Below are 22,097 nucleotides of genomic sequence, written 5' to 3'. Positions count from 1 at the left end.
TCGTATCTTTTATAATCCTCTCCAAGACTTTACCCACCACAGACGTTAGGCTCACCGGCCTATAGTTACCGGGGTTATCTCTACTCCCCTTCTTGAACAAAGGGACCACATTTGCTATCCTCCAGTCCTCTGGCACTATTCCTGTAGCCAATGATGACCTAAAAATCAAAGCCAAAGGCTCAGCAATCTCTTCCCTGGCTTCCCAGAGAATCCTAGGATAAATCCCATCCGGCCCCGGGGACTTATCTATTTTCACCTTGTCCAGAATTGCCAACACTTCTTCCCTACGCACCTCAATGCCATCTATTCTAATAGCCTGGGTCTCAGCATTCTCCTCCACAATATTATCTTTTTCTTGAGTGAATACTGACGAAAAGTATTCATTTAGTATCTCGCTTATCTCCTCAGCCTCCACACACAACTTCCCACCACTGTCCTTGACTGGCCCTACTCTTACCTTAGTCATTCTTTTATTCCTGACATACCTATAGAAAGCTTTTGGGTTTTCCTTGATCCTACCTGCCAAAGACTTCTCATGTCCCCTCCTTGCTCGTCTCAGCTCTCTCTTTAGATCCTTCCTCGCTTCCTTGTAACTATCAAGCGCCCCAACTGAAACTTCACGCCTCATCTTCACATAGGCCTCCTTCTTCCTCTTAACAAGAGATTCCACTTCTTTGGTAAACCACGGTTCCCTCGCTCGACCCCTTCCTCCCTGCCTGACTGGTACGTACTTATCAAGAACATGCAATAGCTGTTCCTTGAACAAGCTCCACATATCCAGTGTGCCCAACCCTTGCAGCCTACTTCTCCAACCAACACATCCTAAGTCATGTCTAATGGCATCATAATTGCCCTTCCCCCAGCTATAACTCTTGCCCTGCGGGGTATACTTATCCCTTTCCATCACTAACGTAAAGGTCACCGAATTGTGGTCACTGTCTCCAAAGTGTTCACCTACCTCCAGATCTAACACCTGGCCTGGTTCATTACCCAAAACCAAATCCAAATTGGCCTCACCTCTTGTTGGCCTGTCAACATATTGTGTCAGAAAACCCTCCTGCACACATTGTACAAAGAACGACCCATCCAATGTACTCGAACTATATCTTTTCCAGTCAATATTAGGAAAGTTAAAGTCTCCCATAACAACTACCCTGTTACTTTCGCTCTTTTCCAGAATCATCTTCGCCATCCTTTCCTCTACATCTCTAGAACTATTAGGTGGCCTATAGAAAACTCCCAACAGGGTGACCTCTCCTTTCCTGTTTCTAACCTCAGCCCATACTACCTCGGAAGAAGAGTCCCCATCTTGCATCCTTTCTACCACCGTAATACTGTCCTTGACTAGCAGCGCCACACCTCCCCCTCTTTTGCCCCCTTCTCTGACCTTACTAAAGCACCTAAACCCCGGAACCTGCAACAACCATTCCTGTCCCTGCTCTATCCATGTCTCTGAAATGGCCACAACATCGAAGTCCCAGGTACCAACCCATGCTCCCAGTTCCCCTACCTTATTTCGTATACTCCTGGCATTGAAATAGACACACTTCAAACCACAGACCTGAACACTGCCGCCCTCCTGCGAAGTCAAAACTGTGCTCCTGACCTCTCTACTCTCAATCTCTCGCACCCCAAAACTACAATCCAGGTTCCCATGCCCCTGCTGAATTAGTTTAAACCCCCCCAAAGAGTACTAACAAATCTCCCCCCCAGGATATTGGTGCCCCTCAGGTTCAGATGTAGACCATCCTGTCTATAGAGGTCCCACCTTCCCCAGAAAGAGCCCCAGTTATCCAGAAATCTGAATCCCTCCCGCCTGCACCATCCCTGTAGCCACGTGTTTAATTGCTCTCTCTCCCTATTCCTCATCTCACTATCACGTGGCACGGGCAACAACCCAGAGATAACAACTCTGTTTGTTCTCGCTCTGAGCTTCCATCCTAGCTCCCTAAAGGCCTGCCTGACATCCTTGTCCCCTTTCCTACCTATGTCGTTAGTGCCAATGTGGACTACGACTTGGGGCTGCTCCCCCTCCCCCTTAAGGACCCGGAAAACACGATCCGAGACATCACGTACCCTTGCACCTGGGAGGCAACATACCAAACGTGAGTCTCTCTCGCTCCCACAAAATCTCCTATCTGTGCCCCTGACTATTGAGTCCCCAATTACTAATGTTCTACTCCTTTCCCCCCTTCCCTTCTGAGCAACAGGGACAGACTCCGTGCCAGAGGCCCGTACCCCATGGCTTACCCCTGGTAAGTCGTCCCCCCCACAAGTATCCAAAACGGTATACTTGTTACTCAGGGGAACGACCGCAGGGGGTCCCTGCACTGACTGCTTCTTCCCAATCCCTCTTACAGTTACCCATCTATCTCCAGTCTTTGGTGTAACTACTTCCCTGAAGCTCCTATCTATGACCCCCTCTGCCTCCCGAATGATCCGAAGTTCATCCAGCTCAAGCTCCAGGTCCCTAACACGGTTTTTGAGGAGCTGGAGTTGGGTGCACTTCCCACAGATGAAATCAGCAGGGACACTGACGGCGTCCCTCACCTCAAACATTCTGCAGGAGGAGCATTGTACTGCCTTCCCTGACATCCCCTCTAGATTAAAAAAAAACAAGAAAAAGAAAAAGAACGGAAGAGCTTACCTGATATTACCTCAAACCCTGATCCCGCTGAAAGGTAAGCAAATTTAAAGGCACTCACTCACCTTCACGACAGGCCCCTGCTCCCGCTTCCCAACCACCGTGGGGTGGGGGGGTTGGTTAGAGGAGGAGGTAGGGTGGGAAACACTCACAAAGTGTTTCGGGTTTAACTGTCACTTGCCAACAGCCCCTCCACAAACCACCTTCAACTTAGGCTGACCGCACTGCACGTATGCAAATTTCCCCAGAACAGCTGATCAGTAGCTCTGCTCTGCTGCCCTCTGCTGGTTGCTTGCCTTTATTCAAACTCCTTGGGTCTTCTTCGCAGGTTCACCTTCAACTTAGGCTGACCGCACTGCACGTATGCAAATTTCCCCAGAACAGCTGATCAGTAGCTCTGCTCTGCTGCCCTCTGCTGGTTGCTTGCCTTTATTCAAACTCCTTGGGTCTTCTTCGCAGGTTCACCTTCAACTTAGGCTGACCGCACTGCACGTATGCAAATTTCCCCAGAACAGCTGATCAGTAGCTCTGCTCTGCTGCCCTCTGCTGGTTCTCTCCCCTCTCCCCCACATGCATTCTTTAAAAACATGAACAAAGATTGGACTTAGTTATTAAAAGTGATAAGCCATGTGAGAGGCAATTAGAAATGTTTATTGCAAACAACTCAAAACATAGTAAACCAAATATTGCCGTGTTCAATAAAAGGTTTAATGCAATTATAAAATGGGGCAACCCTATGTACCACGAACCTCTAATATTGTGAATTCTGCAACTAATAAAAAAGTATACATCATATTACAGCATAAATAATTCAGTGTTTTCAGGCTCAGATTGCTTTACAAGGAGTTTATGGCCTTTTGTTTACCAAAAACATTAAGTATAAATATAAATAGTATTTATATTTTTTTTCAGTATCTTCAGTTTAGAAATTTTTATTACAGAGCACTGTTGGTAAACTAGCTCAGTGAAATTAAGGCCAAACATTATGCATGACATCAACAAAGGCAAAATTGAGAAAATAATTATCATACTTGTGAGCGTTCAGCAAAACTCTACGGTCAAAATTAATTTCTGTACACAGTTTGCATAACAAATAGATTCCTTTGGTACAATAACTGAAATGAATATTTCTAATAGGTTTTCCGAGAAGCTGCAAAATCTCAATAGATCTTACGTGCACTGGGCAATAGAGATGTGGGACAATTTCCAATGGTTCCACAGCTCTGGATGTGCTAGAGCAAACATTATTTTCACACACAGAATTTCAAGAACTGCTCCTAGTTACTGTGGCTCTGGGAACACTCATTAATGAAAAATGTTTTGTGTCCACTATGTAAGCAGATTTCTAGCAATCTAAAAAAATAAATATTCATATACTTTTAACTTAGACCATAATAGAATTTCCACTTTAGTTGCTATCATATTCATCTATTACCAACTCCTCCTCTTCTAGAGAGGATTGGGTTATGGTCGGTTGTGGTTGGCTACTTGGTAGGTCTCCTCCACCAGACAGGCTTCCAGTGGTGGTTGAACATGTTGTTTGGGTCTCTGATGTTGCTGTTGGCTGGTCATGTGTTAATAGCCGAGGCTGGGAATATTCTTCTTCTTCATTATCTAACTCCAGAATACCTGGATCCCGATCTGTTAAAGTCTCCAATGTTGACCTGAAAAATCCCCAATATCAACACAGTTAAGTGACTGCCATTCATTACATTTTTTTTTTAGATTAGCCAATTATTTTTTCCAATTAAGGGGCAATTTAGCATGGCCAATCCACCTAACCTGCACATCTTTGGGTTGTGGGGGTGAAACCCACGCAGACAAGGGGAGTGCGTGAAAACTCCACACGGACAGTGACCCAGGGCCGGGATTCGAACCCAGGTCCTCAGCGCCGTAGGCAGCAATGCTAGCCACCGTGCCGCCCGTGACTGCCATTCATGAATGCTGTAACCATACAAATGGGGCACACATTGTAAATATTGTGGCGTCTAATATGATTGAGTCATTGCCAATACAAAAGTAAAGCCTTTCTCGAGACTTGTCCCTTATCATTACAAAGTTCAGATGTACAGGGAGTAACTCCAAATTGCTATTAGGACAAAGTTACTAGCCACAACACAGATCAATTAACTTGTAATGCTTAACTGCGTGATTCGACGCAACAAAACTGTATTATTGGTATTGATCCCATTGCTGTCAAGCATCAGAATAAAACTGAAAATTCCAGTCTTGCTTCTTGTGTGTCACTTTCAGTTTCAAATGTTTACACTGTTTTTCTGGGGTGAAGCAGACCAGCTCCATAGTACAAACCTCTTAATCTCACACTTGGGTCGGGTCTGATTTAATAATCTCGTTGAACTTCAAACTTTAATAAAAAGCATGACAGCACATTTCCTGTGGTGGTCTTAACAGTAAGCTGCGTGAAACAGTATTCATCCCCCCCCCCCCCCCCCCCCCCCCACGCCGTGAAACAGTATTCATAAGGGAGCAGTGTTAAAGTTGTGTATTTTTAAGGACAAGTCAGAGTCCAATAAGATCTTCGTCAGAACGTAAATGGTAAAAATGTGGAGAAACGGCTTCTTTTGCTTCCTGTACTCTACCTAACATCAACTGGAGTTTAAATGTTGTTTGGTGAGGAGACTGAACATTTGTGCCAGGGCAGAGAGACTGAGAATTAAATTACTAGCATTCTTTGCATCTGTTAAAAAGATAAGAAATCTGGGCTATGGTGGACAAAATACACTTCCATGTATATTTTGAACATATTTTGGACAGATTGCCTACAGTGCTGTTGAGGACAAATCAGGGGATAAATAGTTTTCAAGGACTGAAGTATTACAGAATGCTTCAGCCTGCTGCTGAAGTTAAGCTATTTTACTGAACTCCACAATATCTAACACAATTAAATAAACACTGAAATCAGACTCGAATTACTGGTCTGCTTGCCGTTTTAAAAATTCTAACTGTTGAAATCAAGAAAGAGGACGCAGCAGTGCAGCCTTGAGCATTTTGTTACAACTGACTGATTTTGTTTATCTATCTCACTTTTTCTAAAAAAACTATAGGGAAATTCAATTGTGTGATGTGCAATAAATTGGAGGAACACAATAAGTTAACAAACTTCAAGGTCCAAGTGCTTCACAGCCAATGAATAACTTTGACGTCTCATTGTCGTCATCATGCGGCAGCTAATTTATGCACCTTAATTTGTTTTTGAGAATTAATCTGCTGTTTCTGAAAGAGTGAGATGGGATCTTTCCGCTTTCCTGAGCTGGCAGACAAAGCCTTGGTTTGAATGCCCTATTTGAAAGACAGCGCTTCATATAACATAACATTCCCTAACTGAAGTATCAACTTGGATCAGGTTTAATGCTACAAGGCATAATTGCCCTGCATTCTTGAAATTAATGCATGGTTGGTAATCGGGCAGGGTGCAGATAACAACTCCAGCACAGATTGCACAACTCCCAGTAATGCTAGAGGTTCCATTATTGACTTCACTTATTCGCTGCCTTTGGCATGTGGAGCAACCTCCCATACCAGCTGTAGTCTCCCAGTGGTGGATACCAGGCATTATTCAGGTGCCTTCCTGTTGCACACATCAATGAGAACATTGAAAGCTGTGTGAGAAATCAGGCCAAGTTGATTTGCACTGTCCATGAAATTTAATTTTAAAATATATACTCTGTACAAATGCCACTTGCAGCGTCGAAAATTGTTGGCAATAGATTTCACCTCATGACTATGATTATTGCTATATAACTCCACACTGAACAAACAATATTCTTGCCAATACTTCCAGCTCCAAAGTATACATATAATAATGCGTAAACATTCAGTGTTAAGAGCTGTAAAATACTCCTCTTTTTAAAAAGTATTTTTCTGCACAATTATAAATGAACCTGAAATACATTTTTAACTGGAAAGTGCAAGAATCAGAATTCCACAAAGGCCCAAGAAAATCCAGAATTCTGAATCAGTTTCCCAACCACTAGAAATTAAACAAAGCTAAATTATTTTAAACCGCATACTTTTTAGGATAGAATGTACAGAATGATTTTTTAAAAATGACAATGACACCTTATACTCAACAAGGTATTAGGAGGGAAATTTCACATACCTAGTAGAATATCTCTTGAAAGGAAACCTTCCCACATCTTGGATAAAATTTATTTGGGCTGTACAAGGATCAGAAAACGATTTGTAAATGTAACAGATGAAATCGTAACTTCATAAAACTGCAGTCACTCACTATTATATGAGGAATGAGCTTCCTCTACCTCATTTGTGATTTACTAGATTTTTTTCTTCTTCTTCAGCTTTCTTGAAGGCACTGGGTCGAAATTAAATAACACCACCTTTGGTCTGCGGAATAGTCCCAATGCCAGATTAGAGAGTGCTCATTTAAATTAGCCAGTGATTTGAGATTAACCGCTGCACAACCCCAAATAAACCTTGCTGATGAAGCAGACGTCAATTTTGGCCTGCAGTGATGCTGGCCTGATAACAAGCTAGGACATAAATAAGTCAAGAGAAGTCTGAGTCGGGGCTCCCAGCCTTAGTCTACTGTGAGATTTGAAACAGCCCATTTGGAAAGGAGCCTAAGAACTGGGTGGAACGGTGGCACAGTGGGGGCAGCATGGTGGCACAGTGGTTAGCACTGCTGCATCACAGCTCCAGGATTCAATTCCGGCCTCGGGCGACTGCCCTCATGGAGTTTGCACTTTCTCCCTGTGTCTGCGTGGGTTTCCTCCGGTTTCTTCTACAGTCCAAAGATGTGCACAGTCCAAAGATGGACTGTAGAAGAAATCGGAGGAAGCCCACGCAGACACAGGGAGAAAGTGCAAGCTTAGGTGGACTGGCTATGCTAAATTCCCCTTTTGTGTCCAAAAGGTGAGGTGGGGTTACTGGGTTAAGGGGATAAGGCAGAGGCGTGGGCTTAAGTTGGGTGCTCTTGGGCAGCACGATGGCATAGTGGTTAGCACAGCTGCCTCACGGCACCGAGGTCCCAGGTTCGATCCTGGCTCTGGGTCACTGTCCGTGTTGAGTTCTCAGTGTTTGCGTGGGTTTCGCCCCCACAACCCAAATATGTGCAGGGTAGGTGGATTGGCCACAATAAATTGCCACAATAAATTGCCCGTAATTGGAAAAAAATGAATTGGATACTCTAAATTTATTTTTAAAAAAGTAAGGTGCTTTTTCCAAGGGCTGGTGCAGACCCGATGGGCCGAATGGCCTCCTTCTGCATTGTAAATTCTATGATAACGTCTCCAATTTTACCAAGGACAGTCAGCTGTGGTTTAATTAGGAGTATTGCAAGAAAACATCTTTTATGTCAAACATTATAGCAAAAGCGGAGAATTACCAAAGGATTAACACATTCACGTTACCAACAAAGGGGTCCTTTTGCTAAATTAAAGATGAAAAAAGTGAACTTTTCTGTCTACATATATGATTGTACAGTTGCATTTGACAGTTTCAGTATTCATCCTGTAGTTACTACTTGAACCGTTGTCCAATTTATTTTCTATTTAAGCAACACAATTTTGCGATGTTCACCAGACTAGTAAGTGTACCAAATCCAAATTGGTTTGGAGACGGGAGGTGGAAGACAGTAGAATCTGCCAATACATTGGGAAATGTACTGCCCAATTAATTAGTTGCAGGATATTGTCTTATCTTGTCTAAGTTTATTTAAAATGCTTCGAACTGCATGCAAGTTTCAACTTGAACATTTCTTCAAGTATAATCTCTGCAAGTCAACATTGAGCAACATAATCAAAAAAAAACACTTGTACCCTCCTGCATTTGAAAATTTTGCTGCGGAAATTGCAAGTGGCAATTAAAAATAATAATAATTGTAAGATTTTCCCCAAACACACATACAGCAACTGACACACCTGGTTGGTTCTGACCTGCTTTCAAATGCATTACTTTTTTTTTTTTTTTTATAAAGAGTACCCAATTAATTTTTTCCAATTAAGGGGCAATTTAGTGTGGCCAATCCACCTACCCTGCACATCTTTTGGGTTGTGGGGGCGAAACCCACACAGACACGAGGAGAATGTGCAAACTCCACACGGACAGTGACCCAGAGCCGGGATCGAACCTGGGACCTCGGCGCCTTGAGGCTGCAGGGCTAACCCACCGCGCCACCGTTCTGCCTTCAAATTACTAAAACAAATATCGATGACGGTTAATATTCTACTTCTTACCTTGATTTCTCATGGGGTTTGTCAGCAGAGCAAGATATGGCAGCAGCTGTGTCTGAAGGCAAAATGGGGCCAAACAGAACTGTGAAAAAAATCCTTTCGCTGCAAGACAATTTTCTTTATACTGAAACAATAGAAAAACAAGAACTTTTTAAAGTTACAATGACAACTTTAAAATAGTTTATAATGCTGAGGTTTATAATAATGGAGGAATTCATTAAAGGAAGTTGTCTTAATAGGTACATTATTTGTATCATCTGAGTTTCTCAGTTAAAACAACAATGTTCGATTTGAAATGAAAAGGCTTACACAGATGCTGGAAAGAAATCTCTAGAAACAAGTGCCAGACAAACATTGCAGTTCTTCCAGAACAGAAAATAAATAAATCGAGGATTGTGACTCATGCATATATGTTTCTTAGAGGTACAAGTTGCTTCTTGCTTTTGAGAGCAGAATACAGCAAGCCTATTTTGGCAGTGAAACAGTCAGTCATTCTTCCGGAAGCAATGGATTTGGGTTTTTTGTACTGAGGGGGACAGTGAAAGGTATTGTTCTGTGTACAGTCCAGACAGATGGTTCCATATATGAAAAAGGTAGGACATACAATAAATACACAATGTAAATACATAGGCATCGGGTGAAGCATAAGGAGTGTGGTACACAGCGTACAATGCACTATTTTATCCCTAAAAGAATTAACCCAGCTGATCAGTATCTGGATAATCACTACCAGAATTTGAATTAGTCAGTCAAAAGAATTCCAATCATACCTTTTTACTGATCGACAGCCACTGCGGTTTGTGTAAAGGTTTGAAACCAGCTCCTCCTTTACAATTAGCCCGAGCTCGAGCTTTGTTGGCATGAATCAATCCTCGTGCAGCCACAGATGCACTATATTTTTGTAATGTCGAACGATGCTATGAAAATTGTATAGAATGTGCAGAAAGAAGTTTATTAAAACTTGGTATAAGAAAGGGCCATAAACATGACCAATACTCTTAGCATGTGTGGAAATTATAATTTTGTAGAAGCATAAACTAATACAGCATAGGAGGCCATGTGACCTGTTGAATGTCAGCTCTTCTGAAAAGCAGTTGAGTTCGCCCCACTCTTCTGTAATCCTGCCAATTCTTTTCCTTCACGTATTTATCCAACTCCCTTTTGAAGACGCGTACTCAATGTCCATTCATGACCCTGTCACTCAGTGCATTCCAGATTCTAACCACCTGTTGCATATAAAAGGTTTCCCTCATGTTGCCTCTGGTCCTTTATCAGTTTGAATCTGTGCCCTCTGGTTCCAGACCCTTCAGCCACAGGGAGAAGCGCCTCTTTATTTATTCTAACTAAAACTTCTTGATTTGAAACACCTTTATTAAATCTCTTCTTAACCTTTTCTGTTCGAAGGAGAGCAACCCCAACTTTTCCAATCCATCTATAGAAATCTAATCCCTCATTACTGGAACTATTCTCGTAAATTTCTTGAATCATAGACAGTTTGTGGCACAGAAGTAAGGCACTTAGCCTACTGAGTCTGTGCCAGATTTTCTGCATCTTCTCCAAAGACTTCACATCTTTCTGAAGGTGTGGTGCCAAGAACTGGACTCAATACATCAGCTGGCACTGACCTGCCGTTTTACACAGATTTAATTGAAAACTGTGTGCTTTGTACTCTATGTCTCTATACATAAAGCCCAGGATTCAAGAAGGGTGGCACGGTAGCACAGTGGTTAGCACTGTGGCTTCACAGCACCAGGAGCCCAGGTTCGATTCCCACTTGGGTCATTGTCTGTGCGGAGTCTGCATGCTCTCCCAGTGTCTGCATGGGTTTCCTCCAGGTGCTCCGGTTTCCTCCCACAAGTCCCAAAAGACGTGCTTGTTAGGTGAACTGGACATTCTGAATTCTCTCTGTGTACCCGAACGGGCCCTGGACTGTGGCGACTAGGGGCTTTTCACAGTAACTTCACTGCAGTGATAATGTAAGCCTACTTATGACAACAATAAGGATGATCAAATGCTTCATTATGGCTTTGTTAACCTTCACTGCTACATTCAAAGATTTGTGCACTACCACCCTGGCATTTTTGTTTTTACACCCCACTTAAAATTCTCTTGCCACCGAACAAAGCAGCTTTGACAAAGAGTCATCGGATTCGAAACGTTAGCTCTTTTCTCTCCCTACAGATGCTGCTAGACTTGCTGAGATTTTCCAGCATTTTCTCTTTTGAACAAAGCTTTCCAATTCATTTGGAAATATGCCCTTGAAAGCAGTGTCAGAGGCAAATACAACTGTCACGCCATCAAATTAGACGACAACTAGAGTAAACAAATATGAGAAAGAAATTCAAATGCCAAATGAATAAACAACCAAGTTTGAACTCTAATTTAAAAAAATTTTCTTTAAAAAAATTTTTTTTAAGAGTACCCAAATCATTTTTTCCAATTAAGGGGCAATTTTAGCATGGCCAATCCACCTAGCCTGCACATCTTTCAGTTGTGGGTGCGAAACCCATGCAAACATGAGGAGAATGTGCAACCTGCACACGGACAGTGACCCAGAGCCAGAATCGAACCTGGGTCCTCGGCACCGTGAGGCAGCAGGGATAACCCACTGTGCCAACGTGCTGCCTGAACTCCAATTTCTTAAAATAACTTGGAAAAAAGAGTTTTGAAATTGAGATACTTATTTAGGCTTGTTGATCAAAATTGCCAAAATTAAAAAACGTATATTTGTCTCAGCCCATATTTTGGAACTACAAGTCCTTGTTGGGGTATGGCTTCACAGGTCTTTGTGAAAAGGATCTGACCAACTGTTTTCTTGGGGGGGGGGGGGGGGGGGGGGGGAGGAAAGAGAGAGAGAGAGGAGGAAACAGAAAAGAGCCACTCGTCACAATGGCATCATACAAATGATGAAATGACTCAATTTTTTTAAAATTTAGAGTACACAATTATTTTCTTTCCAATTAAGGGGCAATTTAGCGTGGCCAATACACTTAACCTGCACATCTTTTGGGTTGTGGGGGTGAAACCCACGCAGACATGAGGAGAATGTGCAAACTCCACACGGACAGTGAACCTGGGCCGGGATTCGAACCTGGGTCCTCAGCGGCGCAGTCCCAGTGCTAACCACTGCGCCACCTTGCTGCCCAAAATGACTCAACCTAATGTGTCATTAGATGGCAAACAAATGGGAAAAAATGTTGGGTTTGTCATGTATTATTTTTGTTATTCTTTGTAAATAAAGAGTGATAAACATAGAACATAGAGTGCAGAAGGAGGCCATTCGGCGCAATGAGTCTGCACTGACCCACTTAAGCCCTCACTTCCACCCTATCCCCATAACCCAATTACCCCTCCTATCCTTTTTGGTCACTAAGGGCAATTTAGCACGGCTAATCCACCTAACCTGTGTGTCTTTGGATTGTGGGAGGAAACCGAAGCACCCGGAGGAAACTCACGCAGACATGGGAAGAACGTGCAGACTCCGCACAGTGACCCAGCGGGGAATCAAACCTGGGACCCTGGCGCTGTGAAGCTATCCACTTGTGCTGCCGTGCTTTCAAATAAGATTTGAAAACGTACATTTCAACATTGGATTTTGAAAGCAAAGTGCATTCAAAAAAGTAACGTTTTTGAAAAAAACCCAGATATGGTTAAGTTGTTTACCCAAAGTTTGAAACCAGTAATTCATTAAGCCTGAGTAATTGATATTATGAAGTAACTAAAAGAGGGGACCACACTGAACCTTACCAAAGTTCCTCTTGAATTTTGTCCCTCGTTATCATGAGCAACAAATGAATAAGTAATGCACACTGGATCTGAATGCACAAACACAGGAGAGCAACTCCCTCCCTTACATTTCAAGTATCGCAATGATTTGCTACTCAAGCAAATTACCATGGTGTTGCTCATGTATCAGTTTGCTGATCAGTTTGCAAATCAGTGGCTGATTTAACACAGTGGGCTAAATAGCTGGCTTGTAATGCAGAACAAGGCCAGCAGCGCGGATTCAATTCCCGTATTGGCCTACCCGAACAGGCGCCAGAATGTGGTGACTAGGGGCTTTTCACAGTAACTTAATTGAAGCCTAATTGTGACAATAAATGATTATTATTATTGTTACTTACATTCCAATCTACTGTTAAGAAGTCTGCGTCACTTAAATAGTCACTAGCCCGAACAATATCCTCTATGTCATTGAAGAAATCAAGATAATTTTGATGAAGATAAAGATTGAACAGTTCCTCAGACATGTGTGAATTCTCAATCACCTCCTGAAATGCAAATCAGATATAAAAACATATTAAAAAATGTGGATGAAATGCTAACCTATTGTTTTACTAATTTTGCCAACTTAGTCATGTTCAAGTCAGTGTTCTTCCAAAAAGATGCTCTACAAGTTGGTGAACAGACACAAGCCTCCTTAAGCAATATTGTGTCATAAATGCCTACACTGCAAAGCTGATACGAAGTGCTGACAATGCCGAAGATTTGAATTGCCAAACACAGAAGTATTGCTAAACACATTAATATTTGGTGCCCACCCCCCTGCCGAGAATTAATCTTACCTCAGGGTTTACCAGAAGTGGATCCCTCTCATGTTCCGATAAATGGATCGGTAATGGATTCAAATCCAAATCATTAGGCAATTCTCCTGAAAAATAAAATTTCCGTTTATTTATGACTGATCAGTTTTTATTCACAGACTGTGCTGGGATAGCAACTGCAAAAGCCCCATTTCTGAACACAAATATTTGAATAAACTCCCTATCCCTGTAACTATTTTCTTCCTCAAAATCCTCCGGGAACTTGATACTTCTCTTTCTGCCATTGTCAGTGTAGACACCAATTATTTTCTAATACACCTGATTAGGTAATAGTGTAAATATTAAACCCTGTTTTTTTTAACCCATTTTAAATTAAGGATTTCAGCACTCTCATAACCTCAGGTCATTTTAAAACATAGCTTCAACAGAACACGGAAACAGCATAATTCATTATAGATTAAAACGGCATTCCTATTCAGCTAACAAATACATTTGCACGATAATGTGACACTAAGCAGTCCAAGGACAGGGCAGGCTCCATGACAACACCATAGCAAACCTAAAGGTGCTATTGCCCTAATAATCAAGTCAGCAAGAAACCACTTCAAGCTGCTTGTGATAACGGCACAGAATTGCATTCCATAACACAGACATGAAACATTTCAAGTTAATGTTGCAGACAGCTAACCATCAAATCAAACTTATTTGATTCTAACCATAACCAATTAGGATTACATAGGGGTGTAGATAGATGGCTAAAGACTGATATGATTTAGTATAACCATTGTAGATCGTACGGCCATTTTCCATTCCTGAATCAATCTATACTTTGACCTAACTATTCGTTGTCTCGGTCTTTCATACTTTCACTTTCCAACTCTGACTCTTGAAGTAAATGCAAACTGTTTTGCCGTAAGCAAGAAAATCATTTATGTACTATTTGAAAGTTATATTGTCTACAAATTGCTTCTCTTTGAGTCCTTTTGCTAGCTGGACTTATTAGAGAATAAGATTTCAGTGATTCTCAATTATAATCAACTAGAGTCAATAAAACGATTCTTATTTGCACCCGAGAAGTGTTAACTCAAATTTCTACTGAGTTTTAGTGTTCCCATGTGCCACTAGATCCACATGGTAGATCTCTAGTCAGTCCTGCCTGAGAGAGAGACATATAAGTGATCATCTGACGTAATATCACTGTGGTTAGTTGCCAGTTTGCTGTTTGCTAACACTCCTGTGAAACATCTTGGGATGTTTTGCCATATTAGAACTGCTCTACAAATCAACATTTTATTTTGTTGTGTCCTTAATGAAATGCACCATAGATTGTCGGCCAAAATAAATAAATCATAAACCAAAATCCTGTACATTATAAACAAATCACAGATGGTTATTTTATTGAACTCTTTTTATAATGACAATAAGTTGGGATCTGGTGGTATAGTCGTAAGATTACTAGACGAGTGCCAAAAACCCAGGATAATTGTGTAATAACATGTGGCAGCTGGTGGAATTTAAATCAACGAATAAAATCAGGAATTAAACATTAGTCAGTAATGCGGGCCATGAAACTCATCATTAATTGTCATAAAAAAAACAATCTGGATCACTAATAGGTGGTATGGTGGCACAGTGCTTAGCACTGCTGCTTCACAGCACCAGGCACCCGGGTTTGATGCCAGCCTTCTCCCAGTGTCTGATTGGGTTTCCTCCCAGTCCAAAGATGTGCAGGTTAGGTGGATTGGCCATGCTAAGTTATCCCTTAGTGTCCAGAGACATGCAGTTTAGGTTACGGGGATAGGGTGGGGTGGGTAGGGGAGTGGACCTGGGTAGAGTGTTCTTTCGGAGGATCGGTGCAGACTCGATGGGCCACACTGAAGGAATTCTATTATACCTGCGTAGGAGTTAGGATCAGAAAACTGCAAATGTTTTTCTAGATGTATACTGGTATGATATAATCAAAATTATGGAGACGTTACTGTAGGATGACCAGGGATGGAACAGAATGTCCAGGGTTATTTAGGAAGGAGAGGCAAAAAGAAAAAGGCCGTTGCATTGCTGGTTAAAACGGAAATTAACGCAATAGTGAGGAAGGATAACAGTTCTGACAATGTGGAATCTATATGGATTGAGCTGAGAAACACCAAGCGGCACAAAACATTAGTAGGGGTTGTATACAGACCCTCGAACTGTAGTGGTGATATTGAGAATGGCATTAAACAAGAAATTAGAGACGTATGCGATAAAGGAATATCTGTAATTATGGTTGATTTTAATCTGCATATAGATTGGGAAAATCAAATTAATCACAATGCCATAGAGGAGGAATTCCTGGTGTGTATACGGGATAGTTTTCTGGACCAATACATTAAGGAACCAAAGAGAGAACAGGCTATCTTAAACTGGGTATTGTGCAATGAGAATGGAATCATTGACAAACAAATTATGTCAGGCCCCTTGGGGATGTGCACCATGATAGAATTCTGCATCCAGGTGGAGAGTGACGTATTTATTTCTGAGACTTGGCTCCTGAATCAAAATAAAGGAAACTACGATGGTATGAGGTGCAAATTGGCTGTGATGGATTGGGGAACATTACTTAAATGAATGACGGTGGAAAGGCAATGGCAAACATTCAAGGAGCGCATGCGTGAGCTGCAACAACTGTTCATTCCTGTCCAACACAAAAGTGAAATGGGAAAGGTGGCCAACCATAGTCAACAAGGGAAATTTGAGATAGTATTAGATCCAGGGACGAAGCACCCTTCACCGAGAAAAACAACAGACCTGAGGATTGGGAGCAGTTTAGAATTCAACAAAAGAGGACTGAGGGATTGATTAAGGGGGGGGGGGGGGGGGGGTGGGGAGAAATAGAGTATGAGAAAAGCTTTGGCGGGGAACATAAAAACTGACTGTAAAATTTATATAGGTATGTGAAGAGAAAAAGATTGGTGAAGACAAACAGAGATCCCCTCAAATCAGAAACAGGGACATTTATAATAGGGAACAAAGAAAATGGCTGACCAATTAAACATATACTTTAGTTCTGTCTTCACAAAGGAGGACACAAATGACATACCAGAAATGTTGTGGAACACAGGGTTTAGTGAGACTGAGGAACTGAGTGAGCTCAGTATTAGTAGAGAAACTGTGTTGGGGAAATTGATGGGAATGAAGGCCGATAAATCCCCAGGGCCCGATAATCTACATCCCAGAGTACATAAGGAAGTGACCCTAGAAATAGTTGATGCATTGGTGATATAGAATCCATGATTCTATAGACTCAAGAACAGCTCCTGCAAGCCGGAGGTCAGTCTTGGGGAAAATTCCAGAACCCATTATCAAAGATTCTATACCAGAGCACTTGGAAAACAGTGGCAGGATTGGACAGAGTCAGCATGAATTTACGAAAGGGAAATCATGCTTGTCAAATCTATTGGATTGGTATATCTGGATTTCCAGAAAGCTTTTGACAAGGTGCCACACAAAAGGTTGCTGCATAAGATAAGGTTGCATGGCGTTAAAGGTACAGTAGTAGCATGGATAGAGGATTTGTAAATTAATAGAAAGCAAAGAGTGGGGATTAATGGGTGTTTCTCTGGTTGGCAATCAGCAGCTAATGATAATAATAACAATAGCTTATTGTCACAAGTAGGCTTCAACAAAGTTACTGTGAAAAGCCCCTAGTCGCCACATTCCAGCGACTAGGGGCTCCTATTATTAGCACAGTTGGCTAAACAGCTGGCCTATAATGCAGAACAATGCTAGCAGCGTGGGTTCAATTCCAGTACCGGCCTCCCCGAACAGGCGCCGGAACGTGGCGACTAGGGGCTTTTCACAGTATCTTCATTGAAGCCTACTTGTGTAAAAACAATTATCTCTGTTTCAGTGTCATTTGGTAATCTACACATGTTAAAGAAGCTTTCCAACGATTCAAAGGGGAAATATTTTTACTGCAGTTTTCGCTGTAATGATCACTCAGAGGATGCTAGTGACGTTTTTGTTCATTCGCTACCCAGTTAAACATGGGAAAAGCTGAAACCATTGTGCAGAATTCTCCTATTTTGAGACAAGTGCGATGGTGGGTGGCTCCGACGGCACCTGTCCCGCCAACCAGAAAGGCGGGATTACACACCATGGGCGGGATTCTGCCATCCCTCGACCGAGTGTCCATGCTGTTGTAAACGCCGTTGCGTTTTACGACGGCGTGAACGGGCCGCTGCCTGGAGTAATTCTAGCCCCTACAGGAGGCCAGCTCGGTGCTCGAGTGGTTCATGCCGCTCCAGCTGCCGAACCCGGCACAAACTGGGTGCCGCAGGATCCACCCAGGTGCAGTGGCGGCGGTGCCAACGCGCACATGTGTCGTGGTCTCCTTCAACGTGCCAGCCCCGACGCAACATGGCGCAATGGTACAGGGGCCGGCGCGGACGAAAAGAGGCCAGCGGATAGAGAGGCCTGTCTGCCAATCGGTGGGCCACGATCGCGGGCCAGGCCGCATCGGAGGTCTCCCCGGGGTCAGAGCCCCCCCCCCCCCCCACAGACCGCCACCTGACCCTTCCATGCAGAGTTCCCGCCGGCTGCGAACAAGTGTGGACGACGCCGGCAGGACTCAGCGTTTTCACTATGGCCGCTCAGCCCATCCCGGGCCGAGAATCGGTAGGCCAGCCGGGTAGAGTGGCTCGTGATCAGCGCTGTGTCAAACACACCGGCGCCAATGGTACCAATTCTCCGCTCTGCGGAGAATCGCGCGCCGGCGAGGGGCGCCGTGGCCCGGTCGCGGGGATTCTCCGTCCCAGCCCCGGGTTGAGAGAATCCCGTCCCAGATTCTGCACTTCGAACTTCATTAACCATGCTTAGGCAAGGCTCCCCCAATCCCCCCCGGATCTCTTAGTGGGTCATGAGCTAATTTGTCTGCTCACTCTCAGTTGACAAGTTCGAAGATCCCAGTATCATATTTAAATACCAGCCAGCACACTCATATCACTTTCTCCAGCCCACCGGTCTTCACCAGACCATGCAGGATGTCAGCAACCCAGAGGAAAAAGGCTATCAGCCTCAAGAGGTTAAGTGTGTTCCTCGATTCAATGACGCACCGCACCACATCGAGCCATCACTTGTGAGGCACCCAAGTTTCATTTCGACCTCTACCCACTGCCTCTGGAGTCGTCATCCCCTTCCAGTAAACAATATGGTATCCCTCTAACCTCCTGATTTGACAGTTTTCCATGTAGGCATGTTGGGGTCCAGCTTCCCTCTCCGAGGTCTTCCCCCTGTCTTCCATTGTTCATCTTTTTCATACACCTCCTTGCTCCTCCACGTGCCATAGTCAGCCTTCGCCCCACTCTTTGCATAGCCCTCGTTCCACATTGCCCTCCTCGTCTCTGTCAACTGACACCCGCCTGCCATCAAACCCGCAGGCGGGGTTGGGAGAATTCAGTCATTTTCTTTGACTCCACCACAAACTCAATCTTTGCCCCAATTTAATCTCCCATCCCTGTTCCCCATCTCAGTCTGATCTGGATTGTTCATACTCTTGACGTCCTAGTCTCCCCATGCCGAGTTTCTAACCCAGCTCATGCAAGACATTACTGCCCAGATCCTATTCTACACCAGGTTACACTCACTCACCCATCACTTTGCCTTTTCGAATTTACAATTGGCTCCTGGACACCAATTTAACATTCTAATCTTTGATAGAGTCATCCAGACTCGAAACGTTAGCTCCCTGCTCTCTCTCCACAGATGCGGTCAGACCTAAGATTGTGTGTTTGGCACAGCGCTGATCACAGGCCACTCTACGCGGCCGGCCTGCCGATTCTCGGCCTGGGATGGGCTGAGTGGTCATAGTGAAAACGCTGAGTCCTGCCGGCGCCGTCCACACCTGCTCGCAGCCGGCGGGAACTCTGCATGGAAGGGTCAGGTGGCGACCTGTGGGGAATGGGGGGCTCTGACCCCAGGGAGGCCTCCGATGCGGCCTGGCCCGCAATTGTGGCCCACCAATCGGCAGGCCGGCCTCGCTGTCCACCGCGCCGGCCCCTGTATTTTCTGTTTTGGTTCTTAGTGTTGCATTCAAACTCCTTCATGGCCTTGCCCCTCCCAACTTGAATCTCCAGCAAACCGTTCCAGAATTTGCTGCCCCTCTAACTCTGGCCTCTTCTGCATCCCCACTCTCTCACCCTAGCATTGAAGTCTGTGCTTTGTTCTATCTGGGCCCCATGATCCGGATTGCGATCCCTCAATCCCTCTGCCTCTCAATCTCTCCCTCCTCCTTAAAGGACAATTCTTTGATCAAGTTTTTGGGATCTGGCCTAATACTTGCTTCTTTGATTCAGTATCCATTTCCAATTATAATTCTGCGAAGCGACTCTGGATGCTTCTCTGCTATATTAATGCAAGCAGTTTTGAAAAGATTATGTGAAAATAATTTAATTTTTCCATCAAACACCACCACCTACTGGTGAAACCTGGAAAAGTGCAAAAGAGTCTCATCCCCATATACCAGATAAATGTTTAGACTCAGAAAATTCTAGAAATATTTATTAGGTCACCAAATAAGACAAGATAGGAACCAAAGAAAAAAATGCTGGAAAATCGCAGCAGGTCTGGCAGCATCTGCAGGGAGAGAAAAGAGCTAATGTTTCGAGTTCAGATGACTCTTTGTCAAAGCTTTGTATTACTGCGATCGGTCTTGATGAGTACAAAATGAAAAGCTTTGACAGCATGTCTCTTTTTGTTTAAGCAAAAGTGAGAAGAAATTGATTGAGCTATTAAGGAAAAATGTCCAAGAGCATTTTAGCTTATGCCATTAAAATATTTCTCCAAGGGCAGCACGGTGGCCTAGTGGTTAGCACAACCGCCTCACGGCGCTGAGGTCCCAGGTTCGATCCCGGCTCTGGGTCACTGTCTGTGTGGAGTTTGCACATTCTCCCCGTGTCTGCATGGGTTTCGCCCCCACAACCCAAAAATGTGCAGAGTAGGTGGATTGGCCACGCTAAATTGCCCCTTAATTGGAAAAAATAATTGGGTAATCTAAATTAAAAAAAAAAAAATATTTCTCCAAACAATTAAAAGTTTCAAAATCCCAGTTAAAATGGATTTGAAGGTGGTACAGGTTATGCTTTACAAATCAGGGAGACAAATATGTTAGTGAATGACCATGAATCACTTGAGATTTCAGAAAACATTTGGCAGATTCCTATACGTCAGGCGTCACAAATAGGAATGCATTATAGAAAGCAAATTATTGGGATAAATTGTAAACAGCATTGGTAATAGGAAGTGAAAGCAAGAAACAGAGCAAAGGCCATCAGTTCCAACAACATTTTTGCAGTGGTTTTGAAGAACTGCACTCTCTAAATTTGTGGAACATACCAAATTGGGAAGGATAGTCAATACTGTGGACAGTAACAAATTACAGGAGGATATTAATAAACTTGCAGAACAGGCAAATAATTGGCATGTGAGGTTCAACACAGACAACTGTGAAGGAGTACATTTTGGTAGGAATAGTGAAGTAATTTATTATTTGGAAGATGCAAGTCTAGGTGGGGGAGAGGAGCAAAAGGGATCTTGGATTCCAAATACATCAATCAAAGTTGTGATGCAGGTTCACAAAGCCATAAGAAAAGCAAACCAAGCACTAGCCTTTATTTGTCGAGGGATACAACTGAAAAGTTACAGAAATTATGCTAACCCTGTATCAAACCTTGGTTAAACCAAAGTACTGACTGATTGCCATATTACAAAAAGAAGAATGTACAGAAGCACCAGAGAGGGCAGAGAAGATTTACAGGGATGAAATAAGAATTGTCTGGATATGTACACCAAGAAAAGATTGGACTCTTCCCCCTTGAAAAAGAAAGGCTGACAGATGACGGAATAGAGATATTTAAAGTCATGAAGGGTTTTAGCACAGTTGGTGGAGAGAATGATTCCTCTTATGGGGATGAGCTTAGCTAGAAACCATCAATATAACATGGTGACCAAGAAATCCAATCGGGAAATTCAGAATATACTACTTTATCCAAAGAGTGGGAAGAATATGGAATTTGCTGCCACAGAGAGTGGTAGGAGGAAATAGCACAGATGTATTTAAGGGGAAACGAGACAAACATTTGAGGCAGATGGGAATTGATGGCACAATTGGAGATTTCGATAAGGAAAATGGGAGGAGGCTTAAGTGAAGCAATAGTTCGGCATGAACTAGTTGGGCTGAATGACCCGTTTCTCTGTTGTATATCCCATGTAGTCCTCTTGATGTCAAGTCATCATTTGACGGAGTATGGCATCAAGGAGCCTCAGTAAAAGTGAAGTCAGTGGTGTGTCAAGTGAAAATCCTCCAATGGCTGGTAAAACTGGCACAAAGGATGATATACCTGGTTCTATATTAATAGGAGATATTTTCTATTGTTGAGATTCTTTAAACATGCTAAACAACTGGTTTTCTTAAACTCTTTTTAAAAAAGATTGCGGAAGAAATTTACATGGAAGTACGCAAATGGACAATCAGCTGCAAGAAATCTATTTGGAATATAATTGCTCATAAATAAATGCAGAAAGAACGCGAGTGGTCAGGAGGTCCGGTCAAGAGGTCAACTGAACATGGGGAAAAGCGAGATGTTTGCGATCCAGGCAAGAGGGCAGGAGAAGAAACTGGGAGAGCGGCCGCTTGGAATGGTAGGGAAGAGCTTTCGATAT

The 22,097-nt window shown here is 43.2% G+C and overlaps 1 protein-coding gene across 3 annotated transcripts in view; it reads right to left on the bottom strand.

The window, feature by feature from the left end:
* Positions 1 to 3,274: 3,274 nt before the first annotated feature.
* The window catches only part of rad17 (RAD17 checkpoint clamp loader component), a 94,163-nt gene continuing 75,340 nt past the window's right edge, over positions 3,275 to 22,097 (bottom strand). For all 3 annotated transcript variants that reach the window (XM_038805398.1, XM_038805397.1, XM_038805399.1), the window contains 6 exons: positions 13,422 to 13,507; positions 12,981 to 13,127; positions 9,627 to 9,773; positions 8,860 to 8,980; positions 6,765 to 6,822; positions 3,275 to 4,308 (listed from right to left, as the gene is read on the bottom strand). In XM_038805398.1, coding sequence (XP_038661326.1) covers positions 4,053 to 4,308; positions 6,765 to 6,822; positions 8,860 to 8,980; positions 9,627 to 9,773; positions 12,981 to 13,127; positions 13,422 to 13,507 — 815 coding nt within the window. In that variant the 3' untranslated portion in view covers positions 3,275 to 4,052. The remainder of the gene's footprint in view (positions 4,309 to 6,764; positions 6,823 to 8,859; positions 8,981 to 9,626; positions 9,774 to 12,980; positions 13,128 to 13,421; positions 13,508 to 22,097) is intronic.

Source organism: Scyliorhinus canicula, chromosome 8 (assembly GCF_902713615.1).
Source record: "Scyliorhinus canicula chromosome 8, sScyCan1.1, whole genome shotgun sequence".
In the NCBI taxonomy this organism is placed as follows: Eukaryota; Metazoa; Chordata; class Chondrichthyes; order Carcharhiniformes; family Scyliorhinidae; genus Scyliorhinus; species Scyliorhinus canicula.
This window is presented reverse-complemented; position numbering and strand designations above follow the sequence as displayed.